This window comes from Oncorhynchus clarkii, chromosome 2 (assembly GCF_045791955.1).
Source record: "Oncorhynchus clarkii lewisi isolate Uvic-CL-2024 chromosome 2, UVic_Ocla_1.0, whole genome shotgun sequence".
NCBI classification, from domain to species: domain Eukaryota; kingdom Metazoa; phylum Chordata; class Actinopteri; order Salmoniformes; family Salmonidae; genus Oncorhynchus; species Oncorhynchus clarkii.
In genome coordinates this window covers 87,189,079-87,205,262 of record NC_092148.1, presented here as the reverse complement: position 1 = coordinate 87,205,262, position 16,184 = coordinate 87,189,079, and the positions used below count along the sequence as shown (strand labels likewise).

The following is a 16,184-nucleotide window of genomic DNA, read 5'->3' as shown; positions in this document are numbered from 1 at the left end:
TCTCCCCTCCTCCACCTCTACCTTACCTCCTCCTCCACCTCTCCCCTCCCCTCCTCCACCTCTACCTTACCTCCTCCTCCATCTCTCCCCTCCTCCACCTCTACCTTACCTCCTCCTCCACCTCTCCCCTCCTCCACCTCCACCTTACCTCCTCCTCCACCTCACCTCTCCTCCACCTCTCCCCTCCTCCACCTCTACCTTACCTCTTCCTCCACCTCTCCCCTCCTCCACCTCTACCTTACCTCCTCCTCCACCTCACCCCTCCTCCACCTCTACCTTACCTCCTCCTCCACCTCTTCAGTCAACAACTCCAACGAGCTGGGTCCGATTGAAGAGCTGGCCCTGCCGGCCAACAAGACCTCCGTCACGCTCCCCAACCTCAAGTACAGCACACGCTACAAGTTTTATTTCAATGCCAAAACAGGCCAGGGAGCAGGGCCCGTCATTACAGAGGAAGCCATCACTATTATGGACGAAGGTAAGTGTGAAAGTACTCTACTGAAGGTCACAAGTGGAAAACAAACTTTGACTGTAGTCAAAGACGGTAGAGGACGTACCCTGTAAATTGATATGGTTACATACCATTCCACACATGTACCAGGTTGAATGGTTCAAGTCAACACCAAACATCTAGATGGTGTATTGTGTGTCTTATACTCGTATGCTTCTCTGTTTTATGTTCATGATGTCAGTCTGTTGTCCTTGTGGATCTACTGTTGAATCGTCTTCAGTGTGTCAGACAGTGTACAGCTTTGTGCCAAAGCATGATATAACCTCAGTGTTGTAATGGTTGTAAGAACACTAACTGTGAGTGTGTTTCAAAGTACTTTGACATTAGCTGGTCCAGTTAGTTTTGTATTACAGCATGTTTCTGCTTACTCACTGGTTCATTTAGTGAAAGGGACTGCAGGAGCCATATTGACTTTGATATCAACTTTTGTGTCCCCTCTTTTCCCTCAAAGTCCTAATGTATCAGCCTTCAGTAGACGAGGTTGGAGGAGGTACCTGTAGCTCTCAGAGTCTGCATGCTCCTCATACAAACAGATCCGGGCCCATATTTACAAAGCATCTCAGAATAAGAGTACTGACCTAGAATCAGTTTTAATGAATAGATCAGCACTCATACTGTACTCTGAGATGCTTTACGCATACTGCCTTGGCTTCAAAGACCCGTCTAAGCCTGTGTTCCCCTTTGGAAGACTCTCCTCCTGCTCCCACCAATCCCCTTGACCCCTCGACTCAGCAGGACCTGAATTCCAATCTGAAACATTGAAGATAGCTACATACAGATGTAGAATCTTAATTTGACCTATATTGTCACAGCAAGTGTTACAATAAAACATGTACAAACATAATCCTGCAGCAAACGAATTTGAACGTTTCGTCCATAATTTTTCTTGATCGGTGGTTAGGCTATTAGCTGGTTAAAATCAGGCTACAAGTGTTAATATTACCATGTGCTAGTGCATTTTTTCAGTGAATTTCTGTAAATCCCAAAGCTCATCTGCATTTCCTATTGGCGCAGGGAAATCCTCAGCAACAATAGAGTGATCAAATTAAAATCCTACATCTGTACAGACATAATTATATGATGTGGTGCTTATTTGGCTGCTGTAACACCATTAACCATATAGCACACTCAAAACTCTTCAGTGTTGCATCTTACTTGCTAACGGCATGATGGCGTCTCTGTGACTGCTGATCTATGTCTGTATTTCTATGTCTGGCTGGTGCTGTGTCGTCCCATGCATGACATTGTGCGTGTTTGAATCCTGCTCCGACTGATCCCCCCCTCAGACATGCTGACCTCCACTGCATGCGTGGTAACGGACCTGTTTGTAGCCAGCTCACTGTCTTACCTTTGCCTGTGGTTGAAGCTGCCGTGTCTTTTGAGTGTTGGGTATTTCTTATTCTTCTCCGTGTTGTTCCAGGGAACACCCGAACCCAAACCTCACCTCCCATAGCAGGGTCTCCTCCACGCCACCCATTCCACAAGGGTACAGCCGCTCTAGTCAATGTCCATGCACATCTTACAGTCTTAGTGATTTCCTAAATGTATTTCAAATGTTCAGGCTTTATTGTCTGAATCCGTTTGTAAGGTACTTGTAGGAGAGGAGTAACTGTAGATTTAATAGAAGTAGGACTAACTGAAAGTGGAATGGAAAATCAACGTGTATCTTGCTTTGATTTAGACCTATAGATTCTATGATACAGACAGATGTTCAATATAATCTATGCCTACAAGCAAATTATGTGTTATTTGTATGGTATAAACCAGTGGTTCCCAACCTTTTTTAGTTGTTGTATCACCAACTGAATTTTGCTTTGCCCCGGAGTACCCCTCAAGTACCCCCTCGTGTATTTTACCAGTAAGCCTATGGTCTCTTTGGTCGTCTCAAGTACCCCCCGTTGATAGGCCAAGTACCCACAGGGATCCTCGTACCCCTGGTTGGGAACCACTGGTATAAACTGTTGCAGAGTTAGCTACGGGCTTTGTCAATATATAAGTAAGTTGAGTGTGAGTACACAGACTTAAAGTCAGACTCAGGTTGATATATTTTTACGTAGTATTTTAAGAGTATTTTCAGCAGGAACAGTTTGATTAGAACTGTATTTTTCCAATTGACCTTTGACCTACATGGTGTGAGCTTTATGGTTGTCTTCTTCTCTCGTTGTGCTCAGTGCATCCAGCGGCTCTGGCATTCGGGAACGTTAGCTCCTCCGTGGGAGAGGACGGAATGCTTATCAGTTGGGAGTACTGGGGAGCGGAAAAACATGTTTATGTAGAATATATCATTAAGAACGACAACAGTAAGACAAACTATTTTATCCACTGTACATCCGTTATACTTAAACATGATACTCCTACTCAGTGATTTGCTAATACGGGTTTATGCAAACATGGGCAGTTACAGTATCAGTCTAAAGTGTGGACACATCCTACTCATTCAAGGGTTTTTTTTCTTTATTTTTGCTATTTTCTACATTGTAAAGAAAAACCCTTGAATGAGTAGGTTGAGTCACACTTTTGAACTGTACTGTATGTCTAGCACAGATAGGATAAATTGTCTAGTCTGATTTAAAAAATAATCTTTGATATACTGCCTTCAAACTGCCTCGACACAAACCTAATAATAAACAGGAAGAAGCAGCAGAAACAGTCTAAACAGAGATGGGCGACTCCAGTCCTCGGGGGCCGGAGTGCTGTCACCCTTTGTCCCCATCCCTAGCAAACACAGCCGATTAAACTAATTGTATTCTAAACTGAATATCATGATTAGTTGATTATTGGACTCAGGTGTGTTAGCTGGGGCTGGGGAAAAAGGGTGACATCAATCAGACCCCCGAGGACTGGAGTTGCCCATCCGGGGTCTAAAAGGATATTTTTAATATCCCATTTTGATTGAACTCTCAACATGTCTGTAGTTGTTTTGTTGACCTACACCGAGGGTAAAAACACACACCTAAAGTAATTGTGTTTGTAGTATAAATATTTAGAAAAACTGAATTCAAATCCTCAAATGTGTTTGTACCATCCCCATAAATGTAATAGGGACAATAATGTAGTAAAAGTGCCGGCTGAAATAGCATATTAGAGTAATCTGATTTAGTTGAATAACACAATTCTTCACTGAGACACATCCTCTAATGATTTATTATAATCATACTTCATTTGTAGAATTCCAGGAAATAACATACTATGCACGTGGGTCTTTCTATAAATAATGGGCACAATGTGGGACATTGGGATCAAAATTAAAAATATTTTTATGCAGTTCCACATGTGTATTTAGAGGAGTAAAAGTGAATATATGCAAATTGCCCTCAACTCCACCTATACAACAACATACATTGGCTACAATAATTACTTGGACTTTTCAAGCACCCAATTGAGGACATTTTCAAGGTAGGCCTATTCCAATACTTGCATTTTTGAGCTCCAAATTCAAGTTCAAGTAGGCTTCTTCAAGCCCCTTGTATTGTATTGTTTAAAATTGCAGGAGTAACATGGAAAATAGTGTTGTTTTGTACTGTTATTTCATTACCAAATCATAGTATCAATAAGCCCACTAGGCTATGTAATGTGTTGTCATTATATCCAGAATAATTCATAGGAGAGCGTTGGGTGTTGCGCAATAGTCTATCCTACACAATTGCGCACAGCAGACTTCAGGTGTCCAATCAGAAGCACAAAAACATAGGAAAACATGAACACATTAACTAGAATGCTTTCTCTGTTAAATCTAACGAGACCCTGCTGTAAATCTAACGAGACCCTGCTGTAAATCTAACGAGACCCTGCTGTAAATCTAACGAGACCCTGCTGTAAATCTAACGAGACCCTGCTGTAAATCTAACGAGACCCTGCTGTAAATCAAGCTGACAACAACAGAAGATAAACATCAAGTCACTCGGGTTCTTAGATCCAACCTGGATCCAGGCACCACTGTCTTCACCGGTGTAACCAATGAGACACCAACATATTCTGGACATTCCTTTTTTTCCAGCACTGTTGTTGTGTCACAGTCACTTTCACAACAGCTGTTCTTCACTTGACTGTCAGTCAGAAAATTCCTTCCTGGATCAGATGATGATGTGTGAAAATACCATGGCGTAACTAATCAGTTGGACAACAAATGTGCATCCAACAAGTATTATACATAATTACTGAAGAACCACGGTAACGACAGTATCGATGTAGGTTTTCAGTATTCAGGTAAGGTGACTCTTTTGGTTGAAGCATTTGATTTTGCAATCGCATGCATTATTTTGGATTTGTGTGCCCATGAAAACTGTTTTCACACCGTTTTCACACCGTAACTTAAGAAACTAAATGTTACCTAGTTACACAGCATTTCTGAGATCTCTATACAACAAATTGTCAAACAGCTAGATCCAGGATTCTCACAGAGTTCAAGTTCAATGTCTAATTTAACCGATTAATGCTTAATATATGATCTAACGACAACTTACACTGCCATAAATGCAAGGACAGAAAAGTCATGTCACATGATTTTGAACAAATTGGCCAAGACACCAACCATGATAAAGGATTAACAGGTTTTAAATCAACTCGTGAATTATATTGAATATAGCTAAGATCCCCATTATATCTTAACAGTAATGACATGAAAAAAATGTGCAGATTATTATCAATGGCTTATCAATATCTGTGACAAGTTGCCCCGTGTAGGAAATACTCACTGGTTCCCTAGTTTATAGAAAGACCCATATACACAATTAGTGATATCTAATATTGATATGATAGACGCCAGTTCATGACACAAGATAAAACCATCCCTTCATGAAACTACATAGCCCATCCCAACGTTGTTACAATGTCAGGTGTAAGGTGGACATATTAGGACATCAACAATGTTAGTCTAACTAAGTACGGTAGTCCTAATATGCGCACCGTACATTCTGACTATGATGGATGTCCTAAAATGTGCACCGGACAGACAAACATCTTTCAAAGCGCCTTTCTTCCTGCAGCTCTCGGTGAAGAGGATTGGCAGAAAGAGTATGTAAATGGATCTCAGGCCTATGTGCTGAAGGGCTTAAAGGAGGGCCTGTCCTATAGGGTACGCGTGGTTGCCAAGGGTCACGACGACCAAGCGGTGCTCCACCAATCAGAAGAGCTTTTGGTGACCGTTCCAGGTGAGGCAGCACGCGATTGGCTGGTCGTCACCGGCGCCGCCCGGCCTCGCCTTGCCTTGCCTTGCCCTGTGTTGTTGTAGAGATTGAGAAACATGTTTGGTATGCTAGCTGTGTAATTCTCTACTGCTTAGGCACCTATTCAGTAGGTAAACGATCCAGTTTATTAACAGTATATCTGTTGTCGTGGTCATTCTAATGTTCAGGTGAGATATAGACTGGGTGGTTTTCATCCTGTCTGTGTGTTGTTTTCCTGGAGAGACGTCCTGTAAGACCTTCTCCTTGTAGATCATATCATTCACTTAATGACGGAGATATAATCCACCTGACTGTCCTTCTGTGCTTAACTTGTCTCTCTCTGTGTGTGTGTGTGTGTGTGTGTGTGTGTGTGTGTGTGTGTGTGTGTGTGTGTGTGTGTGTGTGTGTGTTTGTGTGTGTGTGTGTGTGTGTGTCTCTCGTGTGTGTGTGTGTGTGTGTCTCTCGTGTGTGTGTGTGTGTCTCTCTCTCTGTGTGTGTGTCTCTCTCTCTGTGTGTGTGTCTCTCTCCCTCTGTGTGTGTGTGTGTGTGTGTGTGTGTGTCTCTCGTGTGTGTGTGTGTGTCTCTCGTGTGTGTGTGTGTGTCTCTCTCTCTGTGTGTGTGTGCCTCTCTATCTGTGTGTGTGTCTCTCTCTCTGTGTGTGTCTCTCTCCCTCTGTGTGTGTGTGTGTGTGTGTGTGTGTGTGTGTGTGTGTGTGTGTGTGTGTGTGTGTGTGTGTGTGTGTGTGTGTGTGTGTGTGTGTGTGTGTGTGTGTGTGTGTGTGTGTGTGTGTGTGAGATTGAGAGGAAAGAAAGAGTGCTAGAAAACCTGAGAACGTTGTTTGCCTCATCTACTGACGGAGTTGAGCTGTTAACCATCATAATCACTCTCTGTATTAATGTGCCTTCTTTAACTTCCACAGCTGAGATGTTTAACATAACATCACTATCATAACTACTATCAACAACAACAACAACAACATAACATCACTATCATAACTACTATCAACAACAACAACAACAAAAACATAACATCACTATCATAACTACTATCAACAACAAAAACAACAACATAACATCACTATCATAACTACTATCAACAACAACAACATAACATCACTATCATAACTACTATCAACAACAACAACAACAACAACATAACATCACTATCATAACTACTATCAACAACAAAAACAACAACATAACATCACTATTATAACTACTATCAACAACAACAACAACAACATAACATCACTATCATAACTACTATCAACAACAACAACAACATAACATCACTATCATAACTACTATCAACAACAACAACAACAACATAACATCACTATCATAACTACTATCAACAACAACAACAAAAACATAACATCACTATCATAACTACTATCAACAACAACATAACATCACTATCATAACTACTATCAACAACAAAACAACAACATAACATCACTATCATAACTACTATCAACAACAAAAACAACAACATAACATCACTATCATAACTACTATCAACAACAACAACAACATAACATCACTATCATAACTACTATCAACAACAACAACAACAACATAACATCACTATCATAACTACTATCAACAACAACAACAAAAACATAACATCACTATCATAACTACTATCAACAACAACAACAACAACATAACATCACTATCATAACTACTATCAACAACAACATAACATCACTATCATAACTACTATCAACAACAAAAACAACAACATAACATCACTATCATAACTACTATCAACAACAACAACAACATAACATCACTATCATAACTACTATCAACAACAACAACAACAACATAACATCACTATCATAACTACTATCAACAACAACAACAACATAACATCACTATCATAACTACTATCAACAACAACAACAACAACATAACATCACTATCATAACTACTATCAACAACAACAACAACATAACATCACTATCATAACTACTATCAACAACAACAACAACAACATAACATCACTATCATAACTACTATCAACAACAACAACAACATAACATCACTATCATAACTACTATCAACAACAACAACAACAACATAACATCACTATCATAACTACTATCAACAACAACAACAACAACATAACATCACTATCATAACTACTATCAACAACAACATAACATCACTATCATAACTACTATCAACAACAAAAACAACAGCATAACATCACTATCATAACTACTATCAACAACAACAACAAAAACATAACATCACTATCATAACTACTATCAACAACAAAAACAACAACATAACATCACTATCATAACTACTATCAACAACAACAACATAACATCACTATCATAACTACTATCAACAACAACAACAACAACATAACATCACTATCATAACTACTATCAACAACAACAACAACAACATAACATCACTATCATAACTACTATCAACAACAACACCAAAAACAACAACATAACATCACTATCATAACTACTAATAAAAACAACAACATAACATCACTATCATAACTACTATCAACAACAAAACAACAACATAACATCACTATCATAACTACTATCAACAACAAAAACAACAACATAACATCACTATCATAACTACTATCAACAACAAAAACAACAACATAACATCACTATCATAACTACTAATAAAAACAACAACATAACATCACTATCATAACTACTATCAACAACAACAACAACAACATAACATCACTATCATAACTACTATCAACAACAACAACAACAACATAACATCACTATCATAACTACTATCAACAACAACACCAAAAACAACAACATAACATCACTATCATAACTACTAATAAAAACAACAACATAACATCACTATCATAACTACTATCAACAACAACAACAACAACATAACATCACTATCATAACTACTATCAACAACAAAACAACAACATAACATCACTATCATAACTACTATCAACAACAAAAACATAACATCACTATCATAACTACTATCAACAACAAAACAACAACATAACATCACTATCATAACTACTATCAACAACAACAACATAACATCACTATCATAACTACTATCAACAACAAAACAACAACATAACATCACTATCATAACTACTATCAACAACAACAACAACAACAACATAACATCACTATCATAACTACTATCAACAACAAAACAACAACATAACATCACTATCATAACTACTAACAACAACAACAACATAACATCACTATCATAACTACTATCAACAACAAAACAACAACATAACATCACTATCATAACTACTAATAAAAACAACAACATAACATCACTATCATAACTACTATCAACAACAAAAACAACAACAACATAACATCACTATCATAACTACTATCAACAACAAAACAACAACATAACATCACTATCATAACTACTATCAACAACAACACCAAAAACAACAACATAACATCACTATCATAACTACTATCAACAACAACACCAAAAACAACAACATAACATCACTATCATAACATCACAACTGTCTGTTACAGTAACACTATGTAACAATTTCCAAACAATATGTTCAAAAATTGTATTGCTCACAAAAAGGGTTCTTTGGAATCCTATTGTCATACTATCATGTACTTCTGTTTTGATGTTTTGATGGTCAGTATCTACTTTAGGAGCTGTGATTACAATAGTGGCTGTGTGATAATAAGAAGAAATAATTTATTGTCCATTAACATTGTCATTATATTACAGTATAGGAACAAGGTTTACCTTCCTCAGTTAAAGCAAGCAGGACTGTCATTAACAGTGTTCTAATGTTCTCTTCCTTCCCGTTGGTGCCTGACCAGCTATGCCATCCAGACAGGCTGACATCGCTACTCAGGGCTGGTTCATCGGCCTGATGTGTGCCATCGCTCTCCTCATCCTCGTCCTCCTCATCATCTGCTTCATTAAGAGGAATAAGGGAGGCAAATACCCAGGTGGGTGACACACACACACACACACACACACACACACACACACACACACACACACACACACACACGTATACACAGACACACAAGTGTCAAACGTTCACACACACACACACGTCTATGCAGACACGCACACACAAACACACTCACTTCCGTCTCCACATCCATCACCTAGCTCAGGTCATAGTAACAGACCCATTTGCTCAATCTCTGTCCCTAGTGAAAGAAAAAGAGGACGCTCACACAGACCCAGAGTTCCAGCCCATGAAAGAGGATGACTGTACTTTTGGGGAATACAGGTGAGAAACGTGAACCTGGAGCCCGTGGGCCAAGATCCTACACCTGCCCCAAGCCAACCACCCCACCAAGGCCTCGCTCCCTCCCCTGACCTGGTATCCTCTCAGCTGGGCAGGAGCTCTGCCCCCCCCCTCCTCCTTACAGCTGACCTCCAGCTGCTGGGCCTCAGACCCCCCTCTTACAGCTGACCTTTCAACCCCCCCCCCCCCCCAGGACCAGCATCGTTCCAACAAGGATTCTGTCAGTGCAGCTCTTTGGCGCTACACAGTAAAGCACAAGCCTGTTCTAAGGGAGGACGTTGGGATGGGGTCAGAGATGGGGACGGGGTCAGAGATGGGGACGGGGTCAGAGATGGGGACGGGGACGGGGGGGTCGGGGGGAGGTCTGGGTCAGAAGTGGGGTCAGTAACGGGTTCAGGGACAGGGGGGGGGGATTGGATTCTCCTCTGCTTAGTGTGTTGGTGGTTTGTGTGCCCCACCAACAGATTGATATTGTAGTGTGTTTGACTGTGTTGCGTTGTTCGAGAAGCAGGATATACAATATAATTCAGGTCTAAGTTTTAGGGGATTTTCAAGCTTTTAAAAACTTTCCCAAGGACTGTCAGGAAAATTTGCAGTACTCAGTTACAGCATCCCAAACTGGCATGCGTAGATACTGTACCTGCCCCACTCATTTCTCATTTCTAACCAAATGAATCCCTTTGTAATGAATACATTATGCATATAAATATAGCTATTGTATTATATAATATACATGCTTAGTAAATGAATGTTTGTATACATAAGCATACAGTGAGGGCACTCATCCCAGTCCATATTAGCTCTAACTATCTGCAGTAATCTAGATATGCTTGCACTAGCATCCTCTAATCATTTTTCTAGACTGCTTGCTTTTCCAACCACGCATGCAAATATGAAGAACGATGAAGCACTTTATTTATGTATAGCGTTTTGGAAACCTTATTTTGTACTGGTCCAGCTTTATCCCCAATTTATCTGATGGGTTTTGCTTTTGTATTTGCTATTATTACTTTTTGTATCATATATTTAAACATAAATATGTTATATAATATACATGATATGCTGTGATACATACATCTATAGATTATGGATATATAATGTTGTCTGATGTGCGTGATGTGGTGAAGATCTTATAAGAAAATTACTGTAGGCAATAATGTATTGGATGAAATCCTAGATATGTACAGTATATGTTACCCAGTATGAAGCTACTGTTGGAGGGACATGGCCAGCACTGAGAGTACTGTCAATCCCAGGGCTAAAAGGATGCTATTTAAAGTTTATACAAGGCTAAATGCTATTGTCCACATCATAACTCTATCTAGTTTGTGATCCTAACATGAGAGAAACCCTAATCTGTCCATTCAAATAAGAAAATAATAGACAATATAACAGAGTTTATATCGTTCAAAAACAAGTATTAGATAATATATCACAAGGCTAAATGTATGATATTAGAGTGCCTTTGTGAAGAGATATCATACTTTCCATCGATGCCATTATTCCAACCAAGGTGGACTAGAGCTTTATGTCAATAGAGACATAACAACCTAACTCTACTGACCTGTTCTGGTGTGACTGCAGTAAGTCCTGTACTATAACAACCTAACTCTACTGACCTGTTCTGGTGTGACTGCAGTAAGTCCTGTACTATAACAACCTAACTCTACTGACCTGTTCTGGTGTGACTGCAGTAAGTCCTGTACTATAACAACTTAACTCTACTGACCTGTTCTGGTGTGACTGCAGTAAGTCCTGTACTATAACCACCTAAGTCTACTGACCTGTTCTGGTGTGACTGCAGTAAGTCCTGTACTATAACCACCTAACTCTACTGACCTGTTCTGGTGTGACTGCAGTAAGTCCTGTACTATAACCACCTAACTCTACTGACCTGTTCTGGTGTGACTGCAGTAAGTCCTGTACTATAACCGCCTAACTCTACTGACCTGTTCTGGTGTGACTGCAGTAAGTCCTGTACTATATCAACCTAACTCTACCGACCTGTTCTGGTGTGACTGCAGTAAGTCCTGTACTATAACAACCTAACTCTACTGACCTGTTCTAGTGTGACTGCAGTAAGTCCTGTACTATAACAACCTAACTCTACTGACCTGTTCTGGTGTGACTGCAGTAAGTCCTGTACTATAACAACCTAACTCTACCGACCTGTTCTGGTGTGACTGCAGTAAGTCCTGTACTATAACAACCTAACTCTACCGACCTGTTCTGGTGTGACTGCAGTAAGTCCTGTACTATAACAACCTAACTCTACCGACCTGTTCTGGTGTGACTGCAGGGTACTGCTAGGTGTCAGGCAAGGTAAGGAAGGGTACTGCTAGGTGTCAGGCAAGGTAAGGAAGGGTACTGCTAGGTGTCAGGCAAGGTAAGGAAGGGTACTGCTAGGTGTCAGGCAAGGTAAGGAAGGGTACTGCTAGGTGTCAGGCAAGGTAAGGAAGGGTACTGCTAGGTGTCAGGCAAGGTAAGGAAGGGTACTGCTAGGTGTCAGGCAAGGTAAGGAAGGGTACTGCTAGGTGTCAGGCACGGTAAGGAAGGGTACTGCTAGGTGTCAGGCAAGGTAAGGAAGGGTACTGCTAGGTGTCAGGCAAGGTAAGGAAGGGTACTGCTAGGTGTCAGGCAAGGTAAGGAAGGGAAGGCTAGACTGGTGTGAGAGGAGGAACCAAAGAGCTGCTATACTGTGATGTCTGTTAGATAAACAGTAACTAAAGCCACTTGGAGAAAAAGGCCTGTTGTAAAATCCATCCCAGGATTACACCACTGTCCTTATGTGTCTTCTAAACGGTTATGAGCTGTCATAAAGCCTACATAGTGATGTCATAATATATCATAGGATAATGTTTTTGTGCCATATGCAGTGATTTTGATCAGTTAACTGTAGATTGTAGCCTGATCCCGTTAGTCATTTTTATGCATTGTGATATAAGCTGACATAACCTGTTATGAATGGTAATAACACATGTAGTAAATTATTAATAATCATTATTGAAGCTTTATGAAGGAGTGTTCACCTGCTATATTCACTGTCAGGAATCATAACCTCACATCGATTTCGATGTTGTCTAACTAATGTTAAAAAAAAAAAACGTTATTTGCTGTTTCTTCATTTGTTTGCAAAATTGTAATAATTTGTATTTATTTGCTTTTAGTCATTTGGCTGAAAATGTGCTTTTCATATTTGTTTATTTATATCATTGCCTTGGATTTTCTGTTTTTCATTGCAACCTTTGTTGGTGAGAAAAGTTTGTGTCTTGCAACACAGCACATGTTATTATTTTCCACCTCATGTTATGCTTTCATGAGGAATTCAGAACAGGTATGATTTTGCTTGAATTCCCCTGTTGCTTGATGGAACCAACTAATCGATCATGTCTCAAATTTTTTTTTAGACTTGGGGCAAAGTAAATTCTGCTACAGAAAATGAATCTGGTGCAGTGGACAGAAATGTTAATGACTATCAGATGTAGTACTATTTGAGAAAATATTTAAGTATTTATACAATATTATCATAAGTAACTAAAATTTTAGACTGATCAATGGATCAGACCTTGGGCTATCCTACTTTCCATATTAATAAGGAAATTACAAAACTACCAAAGGTCATTTGACCTGGGAAATCAAAGTAAAATTAATTGGCAGCCCTTCAAACGCTCCATCTAAAAAAAAAAAAAAGGCCATGCACTAAACTCCTTGTTTACATTCTCATGTCATCATAACACCTGCATGTCCTTTTCTCCTAGTGACACTGAGGACCATAAGCCGTTAAAAGGGAGCCGCACACCTTCTAACGGGACGGTGCACAGGGACAGCAGTGACGAAAGTTTAGTTGACTATGGAGGTGGAGATGGACAGTTCAACGAGGATGGGTCTTTTATTGGGCAGTACAGCGGAAAGAGCTCCATCAGGGAAACTGCTGAGGCCCACTCCCCGGTTAACACAACCGCTATGAACTCCTTTGTGTAGCCAGTCAACTGGTCAGCCAGGCCACTAGGTGGCGCTACAGTATATGCAACTTTTTTTGTGTAGCCAGGCCACTAGGCAGCATTGCAGGTTCTTATATATTCTTTGCGTAGTTAATTAGACGTTTATCCTCCCAGTCAATAGGAGACACTGCGGTGACTGTTCCATCCCCCCATATCACAGGGCAATCACATCATTGTGTGGCTTATCATCATCATCATCATCATCATCATCATTACATGCCCCACCCATCTGCACCCAGAACCACCAATGAGAACCACCCTGCTGTCACAGACACATAAGATACACATTGGAGATACTAGATACTCCTGGAGGACTACGATTATTATACAGTGCATGGAAATCCTGAAATGATGTACATACATATATTAACATATTGAGATTAACACTAATTAGTATATTACACAGAAGATATTGTCTATCTTGGACTACTATGCGGTTCACATTTGTATCATTTACCATATTGTTTTTACAGTCAAAGCGTTATCTTGATATTATTGTGTGTTAGAGGTACTTTTTGTCCCTCAGGGCCACCATAAAGAGGCATCAATGTCTTTGTGGACCTAGTGGTGAAATGAGTTACTAAATGTATGGCCATTATTCTATGTATTTTTGCAAGACGGGCAGTTTGTACAGTTTATACAGTTGTTGTTGCAGAAAGGTTGAATTAACAGTAACAAAGGTAAATGTTGAATTTACAGTAACAAAGGTAAAGGTTGAATTTACAGTAACAAAGGTAAAGTTTGAATTTACAGTAACAAAGGGAAAGGTTGAATTTATAGTAACATAGTGAAAGGTTGAATTAACAGTCACATAGTGAAAGGTTGAATTTACAGTAACAAAGGTAAAGGTTGAATTTACAGTAACAGAGGTAAAGGTTAAATTTACAGTAACAAAGGTAAAGGTTGAATTTACAGTAGCAAAGGTAAATGTTGAAATTACAGTAACAAAGGTAAAGGTTGAATTTGCAGTAACAAAAGTAAATGTTGAATTTACAGTAACAAAGGTAAAGGTTGAATTTACAGTAACAAAGGTAAAAGTTGAATTTACAGTAACAAAGGTAAAGGTTGAATTTACAGTAACAAAGGTAAAGGTTGAATTTACAGTAGCAAAGGTAAATGTTGAATTTACAGTAACAAAGGTAAAGGTTGAATTTACAGTAACAAAAGTAAAGGTTGAATTTACAGTGCAGGATTTTGTACAGTATGTATATGCAGACAGAGAGCTCCTAAATGTATTATTATTTTGCTGCGAATGCAAATGCTGATGCTATACACGCCCTCATGACGTCATCCTCATGACCTTTGACCTGCATGTGACCTCATTTCCTGTGGTTGCAACTCACATGATCTCACCTGATGGTGACCTTATGGCTCTTCTTGTCAGATGGTGACCTCATGGCTCTTCTTGTGGTGCGTGTGTCCGTGTGCACGTGTGTGTGTGCTGTTGTTGAGGGGATATTAGTCATGCTAGGAAAGAGGTGCTCACTCGTATGAAGTACGTTTGAGGTGACAAGGGTTCGCAAGCTATTTTATTTTCTTAACTTGCATCAAGTTTTACATTGTTGTTGTTGTTTTTTTTTTACAGAAATGTCAATTATTTGTTGAATTTGTAAATATATCATTTTGAATGTACAGAGAAACACAGCTAGAAGAGCTTAATTAAAGGGATGGTTCACCTAAATTACAAAATTTGATGACAACCTGAAAGGAAGAACTGCATGAAATAGTTTGAGAGAGCTGTGTTCAATATAGGCTACTATATATATATATATATATGTGTGTATTTTTTTTTCTTTTTTCTTAGCTGTGAACATTGTACTTTATTGTAACTAACAGGACAAAATGTTGCCCATGAGTTCAAATTAGAGTTTTTTTCATTTGTCAGCAATTTAGTTGTGTATTTCTGAAATGTCACTTCTCTGTATTAAATGAAACCATACAGTACTCAGTAAACATTGAGATTTAATGTACTTTGGAGTGTTAGATAAGTACTATAATGTACTATAACATTGTGGTTTTCTGCTTCATGTGGGTTATTCAGCACAAAGTCTACCAAACTCATCCACTTTGTGACAGTATTGCAAAACGGTTGTATTCTTATTCAAAAACAGTTTCAAGGTTTTTACTAACAATTTATGTCTCTTTTCATTTATATTTAAGTTTCTCCACTTAGTGCAAGAATGAAGTGGAAATATAATGAATGAATAAAATATAATG

At 39.2% G+C, this 16,184-nt stretch overlaps 1 protein-coding gene across 8 annotated transcripts in view; it reads left to right on the top strand.

Annotated features, from left to right (window-relative positions):
- Window positions 1-16,184, top strand: part of LOC139375436 (neuronal cell adhesion molecule-like) — a 139,850-nt gene extending 123,666 nt beyond the window's left edge. For 7 of the 8 annotated variants that reach the window (XM_071117276.1, XM_071117258.1, XM_071117283.1 and 4 more), the window contains 4 exons: window positions 302-478; window positions 9,524-9,655; window positions 9,870-9,948; window positions 13,725-16,184. In XM_071117276.1, coding sequence (XP_070973377.1) covers window positions 302-478; window positions 9,524-9,655; window positions 9,870-9,948; window positions 13,725-13,947 — 611 coding nt within the window. In that variant the 3' untranslated portion in view covers window positions 13,948-16,184. Of the gene's footprint in view, window positions 1-301; window positions 479-1,931; window positions 1,998-2,682; window positions 2,812-5,496; window positions 5,662-9,523; window positions 9,656-9,869; window positions 9,949-13,724 lie in introns of all 8 variants that reach the window. The other variant, XM_071117223.1, reaches the window with a different exon arrangement.